We start from the raw sequence: 7,073 nt of genomic DNA on the forward strand, positions 1-7,073 counted from the left end.
TGACTTTTTTGGTTCCAAAATCCAATATAGGATCATACTTTTCATTTATTTGTCATGTCTCTTTAGTCCAATTTAATTTGTGATAGTTTCCCAGTCTTTACCTTTTATGATTTTTAAATATTTTAAGCACTGGCCAGTTATTTTGTAGAATGTTTTTAAATTTGGGTTTTCCTAATACTTTCTCATAATTATATTGAGACTGTGAATTTGGCAAGAACACTACAAAGCTGGTTTACTTTACTCAGCATATCATAATAGGAGGTACATGATGTGGATGTATCTTATTACGAGTGATGATAAACTTGATCTATCATCTCCACTATAACATTATAATTTTTGTTTTGTAATGAATAGACATCTTAGAGAGTGATATTTTTCTTTGAGACTGGGCAAATATCCTATTTCTCCTTAAACTGTTGTCCATTTTAAAGCATCTATTTTGGATTTTGCTTCTAACAATTGTCACTCTGATGCTCTAATGTCAAATTTGTATTTTTCTCATCTCTTCTATATTTATATTTGAAATTTTTATCTAATGCAGAGTTTATTTCTTTCCCAGCAATATATTCATTCAGTCCATTATTTATATATCAGTTAGACTAATGGATATTTACTTTATGAGTTATAATATAATATCATAGAAATTAATTTTGTTGCTGAGAATTTTCCAGTCTCAGTCTTTGGTAAGAGTTTTGGTTAACATTCAGTTAGTTCCTTGGCCCTTTTAATATCCTCATATTTAAAACTTCTAATTTTAAGATAATTTTAGATCTACGAGAATGCTAAAACAAGCATAGAGATAGTTTTTGTACACCTTTCATATATTTCCTTTATGTTAACATGTTACATTTCCATGGAGTAAAGCGCGGGCCTTATTATGAAATTATGATCTTTGTACGGACATCTTATGCACACTTTTATCACTATGGCGAACTGTTTAGTACATATAATGAATATTAAGTGGTGAAAAAGATGACCAGATCTTATTAATATGTTATGCTAAATGTTTAAATAATCTTTTTTAGCTACAAACCAATCATTGAGTACATTGATGCTCAATTTGAGGCCTACCTTCAAGAAGAGCTGAAGATTAAACGTTCCTTTTTTGAGTACCACGATTCTCGAGTCCATGTGTGCCTTTACTTCATTTCACCGACCGGACATTCTCTGAAGTCCCTGGATCTGTTAACAATGAAGAACATTGACAGTAGGGTATGTTTAGTAAACACATCAGCCTTTCAATATTTAATGTTAATTTTGAGTTAATAACATTTTGACAGCATTTACATATGAGTGCAATGGCAGGAGTTTTTCTGAGAAATATATCCTTAAGTGATTTCATCATGTGGAAACATCTTAGAGTATACTTGCACAAACCTAGAAGATATAGCTTACTACACACCTAGCCTATATCCTTTTATGGAATAGCTCTTTACTCTACAAACCTGTACGGAATGTTACTATACTGAATACTGTAGACAACTGTAACACAATGGTATCTGTGTATCTAGACAGAGAAAATGTTTAGTGTCACAATCTTATGGGACCACCATTATATACATGGTCTATCATTTACTTAAATGTCATTATGTGGTACATGACTGTACCTGTTATTTTGTAATATGTGTATATATGTATTATAATTAATATTTCTATTAATTTTTAAAGTATTTGCATTATTTTGCTAGGATTACCATAGCAATATGCCACAGACTGGGTGGTTCAAATAATAGAAGTTTATTTTTTCAGTCTTGGAGGCTGAAAGTCCAAGATCAAGGTATTGGCAGGCCTGCTTTCTTCTGAAGCCTCTATTTTTATCTAGCTGATGGCTCCCCTGTCTTTGTTTTCTCACATGGTATTTCCTCTGGTATCTCTTTGTGTGTTCAAGTTTTGCCTTCTTATAAGGACATCAATCAGATTATATGAGGCTCCACCTTAACAGACTCACATTAATTTAATCCCCTTTTTAAAGTCAGATTCTGAGGTACTAGGGGTTTATAGTTCACATATACAATTTGGAGGGACACAATTCAGAAATTGATATATTTCAGCCTTGACTTACTTTCCAGAGAAATGTAATAAAAATACATCAGGTTAGAAAGTGAAGTACAGATAAAAACACTGAAATAAAATTTTGCTATTTTTTCTGTGATTCAGTGATAATTTAGATATGGTTATGTGCTATACAGTAGTCTCCATTTGTCCTCAGGTGATAAGTTACCCATAGTGGATACTTGAAATGCTGGATGGTACTGAACCCTATACGTGCTATGTTTTTTCTATACATACGTCTCTATGATAAGTTTGATTTATAAATTAGACACAGTGAGAAATTAACATAACTCATATAAAATAGAAAAATTTTAACAATATACAATAATAATAGTTATATGAACGTTCTCTCCATCAACCTCTCAAAATATCATGCGGTACTCTTCTTTTTGTGATTATGTGAGAAAATATAATGCCCACATGATGAGACACTGGGAAGATTCATATCCGGGGTGAGAGGGAGTGGGACAGTAGGAAATTCCATCACAATATTTAGAATGACGTATAATTTAAAACTTATGAATTATTTATTTCTGGAATTTTCCATTTTATGATTTTGAATTCATGTTGATTACAAGTAACTTAAACTGTGGAAAATGAAATTACAGATCATGGAAGACACTGGTATTGTTGAAACTGATTTTACTATATGGTACAATAAAATAATCCCATTAATGTTTGACTAGTATGACTGAAGATAAGGAACATAAAGCTTTGGTGATCTTGGCTACAAATCCTATCAAGGAGGATTCAGAATGCAAGAGCATGTGGGAAGCTAGTGCTTGGTGTAAAGAAGCAGCCAAGAAAACATGATTTTTTTCTAGCAGATGTTTGGAACACACACGGCCCTTCTTTCAACTGTCTAGTTCAATCCAATGACTTTAGAAAAATCTTGATGAAATTTATGTAAGGCCCCATTCATTTGTTTAATTTTTCTAATCATTCAGTAGTTTTTCATAATTTAGTTTTATAGTATAGAAGACATTCTATTGAATGTATATAAAAACCAGAACAGGAAGCTTATGTTATCTATACAAAAGGAATTGTAATCTTGTATATGGAAAAGTCACAGGATTTCCTGTCAGTGGAAGCAGGTTTTGAATATTTGCTATATCACTTGTTAGCTTTCTGTGACCTCACAACAAACTTTTGAGATTTCTGTAATTAAAAGCATGGGCAGTGGGTTCAAGCGATCTGCTTTCAAAACCTGGCCCTACCACTTGCTGGCTATGTGACTCTGGAACAATTATGAAGCTTTAATTGTGAGTCTGAAATAATTATACATAAAACTTAAATAGAGGGCCAATGTAAGACATAGTCAAATTATCAGATTCTTTTCTACACTCATCCATGATAAAATACGCTGTCTTTAACTTCATTGAAGAGAGAATGAGTTCTAAAGTTGGGTTCCTTTTATCAAAGCGTCCCAACTTTGCTTTATATGGTTCTAGCTGAAAAGAAACTTGGTACTTAATCTCCTATGTTGTTAAGTAGTTGAAAGAAATTCGATTTCTAGTAAAATTGAAATCTGCTTCAAGTTCTTAATTAGTCGTACATTCGATGTACTAAACTGTGTGTCTGGAACACACAGTTTTAATTTTATAGTCACCTGTGATCATTAAGCTATTTTTACATATAGAAAACCTCTCATTTTAGCAAGGACCATTGCATAGAGGTGGGCGAGAGTGTGTGTGTATCTGCTGCCTTTCTTCTCCTTCACGTTGTTCGGTTCTCCTACAATAAGTCCTTACCCTTTCAAACCTGAACACCTAATGTATTGTTGACATGTAAAACTTCCATTTGCGGCTCGGCGCCTGTGGCTCAATCGGCTAAGGCGCCAGCCACCTACACCTAAGGTGGCGGGTTTGAATCCCCAGCCCGGGCCCGCCAAACAACAATGAGGGCTGCAACCAAAAAAAATGGCCGGCGCTGTGGCGGGCGCCTGTGGTCCCAGCTACTTGGGAGGCTGAGGCAGGAGACTCGCTTGAGCCCAGGAGTTGGAGGTCGCTGTGAGCGTGATGCCATGGCACTCTACCCAGGGGGATAGCTTGAGGCTCCGTCTCAAAAAAAAAAAAAAAACATTTGGGGGGGTATTTAATTTCAAAAGTTAGGGGGACAGAGATGTTTTGTTACATAGAGTGAGTCAGGGCCATAAATGTGCCAATAACCAAAATAGTGTTCACTGTACCCATAAGGCGGGTTTTTGCCTCCCCCCTGCTGCTCCTCCCCCCTGCTGCTCCTCCCCCCTGCTTGATTTACAGTGACTTTTACTCCGGTCTGTGGGAGTAAATGACTTTTACTCTCCCACATGTGTGCCCATCAGTTGGTTCCAATATATTAGAGAGTGCGGGTGATGTTTGTTTTTCCACTTTTGAGATACATCACTTAAGATCATTGTCTCCAGTTTCTAAATTGCTGCAAAAGGCATTAATTCATCCTTTTTTATAACTGAGTAGTACTCCATGGTATAGATATACCACATTTCGTTAATCCACTCATGATTTGATGGGCACTGGGTTGATTACACATTTTTGCAATCGTGAATTGGCTTCAGTAAACATTGGCGTACAGGTGTCTTTTTGATAAGATGACTTCTTTTCCTTTGGTAGATACCCAGTAGTGGAATGGCTGCATTAAATTGTAGGTCTACTTTTAATTCTTGGAGAAATCTCCATGTAGTTTTCTATGGAGGTTGTACTAATTTGTAGTCACGACAATAGTGTATAAGTATTCCTTTCTCTCTGCATCCACAATAGTATCTTTTGGAGGGGGGCAAAAATAAAAGCCATTTTAACAGGAATACGATGACATCTCACTGTGGTTTTAATTTGCATTTCCCTGATGATTAGTGATGCTGAGTATTTTTTCTATGTGGTTGTTGGCCATTTGTCAACATTTGGCCCATGTTTTCAGAGGGTTGTTAGTTTATTTCCTATAGGTTTGTTTTAGTTCTTTGTAGATTCTGGATAATCACCCTTTATCAGATGTGTAGAATGTGAATATTTTCCCCCTTCTGTAGGTTGTTTATTTGCTCTTTTGATTTTTTCCTTAGTTGTACAGACGCATTTAGATTGATTTAATCAAGTCTCATTGATTTGTTTTTGTTGTTGCTGTAATTGCAATTGGGGTCTTAGTCATAAATTCTTAGCTTATACTGCAATGGTTTTTCTTACATTTTCTTCTAGAATTCTTATGTTTCCATCCCTTACATTTAAGTCTTTTATCCATCTTGAATTAATTTTTGTCCGTGGTGAGAGACAGGGTTCCTTTTTCATTCTTCTGCATGTGACTATCTAATTTTCCCAGCACTGTTTATTGAATAGGGCTTCTTTTCTCAGTGTATGTTATTATCTGCTTTGTCAGTGGTCAATTGGCCACAGGTATAAGGTTTACATCTGGGTTCTCTATTCCCTTTCATTGGTCTATGTCTCCGTTTTTGTACCAATATTGTACTGTACTATACTACCAGGTTATAGTATACTTTGAAGTCTGATAATGTGATGCCTCCAGTTTTGTTCTTTTTGCTTAGTATTGCATTGGCTATTCAGGCTCTTTTCTGGTTCCAAAGCATAGAACTATTTTTTCTAGTGCTGAGGAATGTACCATTGGTATTTTGATGGAAATTGCATTGAATCTGTAAATCACTTCAGATAGTATTGACATTTTAGCCATATTGATACTATTGATCCATGAGCATGATACATTTCTCCATTTGTTTATGTCAACAGTTTCTTTCCTGTTTTATCTTTCACCTCCTTAATTAAATATACTCCTAGGTATTTTATTTTCTTTGTATCTATTGTGAATGGTATTAAGTCTTTGATTTGATTCTCAATTTGACTATTGTTGGTATATATAAAAATTACTAATTGTGTACATAGATTTTGTAATCTGAGGCTTTTCTGAATTTATCAATTCCAAGAGTGTCTTGGCAGAGACTTTGGGGTTTACTAGATACAACATCATGTTGTCACCAAAAAGTGATAGTTTGACCTCCTCTTTTCTGAGTTGGACACCCTTTATTTCTTTCTCTTGCCTGATTGCTCTGGCTAGGAATTCTAGCACTATCTTGAATACCAGTTATGATAGTGGGCACCCTTGTCTTATACCAGTTTTTAGGGAAATCTTTTAAATTTTTCCCCATTCAGTGTGTTGGCTGGGCTTAGGTGATTCTCTTGCCTCAGCCTCCCGAGTAGCTGGAACTTTAGGCGCCCACCACAACCGCTGGCTATTTTTTTGTTGCAGTTTGGCCGAAGCCAGGGGCCCTACTCACTGAGCCATAGGCACCACCCTGTCCAAGAATTTTTTTAAATATGCAATCTACTTAAAACTTATATGCGTTCCTACCACATTACAGATCTTGTCATTATGTAGCTGTGATTTAATAAGATATCTTAACAGCAATAAAACATTTTAGAATTCTGCATATTATTTTTTGTTAAAGTTTAATTATTTCAATGCAAATGCATGGAAATGTTGTAGCACTAGGAAAAAAGTTTATGGGTAAAAATTCAATATCAAATATGCAAATGTTCAACTTCAAATGTGGAAAATTCTAATTTTACAAATTACAAGTAAGTATATTTGTTTTCAAGGTCCTTATAACACACAAACACCTAAAATAGTCTTTAAAATATGATATTAAAAAACTATATTCTTTTTAGGTGATCTTTGAGAAACAAATCTATCTCCAATGGTACATGAAAATGGGACATTAATTAAGTTTGATTTATGGAGAAGGTGATGTAGAAGGTTGAATGACAAAATTCACTTCTTTTAAAATTTTGATGGAGGGTCTCTCATTCTGACTTCTATCATTCAGTTTAGTAAGAAATCAGATTGATACTAAATTAAGTAGCCTACTTTATCTGACTACTTTTCCTTTACTAATTACACATGTATGACGATATAAGAGATTTTTAAAAGACAAATAAGATTGAAACTCCTAAAACCTGCATTCTGATAAAAGATGCATATGCAAAAGTGTTGATAATTTTGGAAAATATTTTTTTTTTTTTTTT

The 7,073-nt window shown here is 34.5% G+C and overlaps 1 protein-coding gene across 1 annotated transcript in view; it reads left to right on the top strand.

Annotated features, from left to right (window-relative positions):
* SEPT14 (septin 14) overlaps positions 1–7,073 on the top strand; it is a 49,718-nt gene that overhangs the window by 18,929 nt on the left and 23,716 nt on the right. Inside the window, exon 4 of the mRNA XM_012807851.1 lies at positions 1,026–1,212. Coding sequence (XP_012663305.1) covers positions 1,026–1,212 — 187 coding nt within the window. The remainder of the gene's footprint in view (positions 1–1,025; positions 1,213–7,073) is intronic.

Source organism: Otolemur garnettii, unplaced genomic scaffold (assembly GCF_000181295.1).
Source record: "Otolemur garnettii isolate 467f Iridium unplaced genomic scaffold, OtoGar3 scaffold00077, whole genome shotgun sequence".
NCBI lineage: Eukaryota > Metazoa > Chordata > Mammalia > Primates > Galagidae > Otolemur > Otolemur garnettii.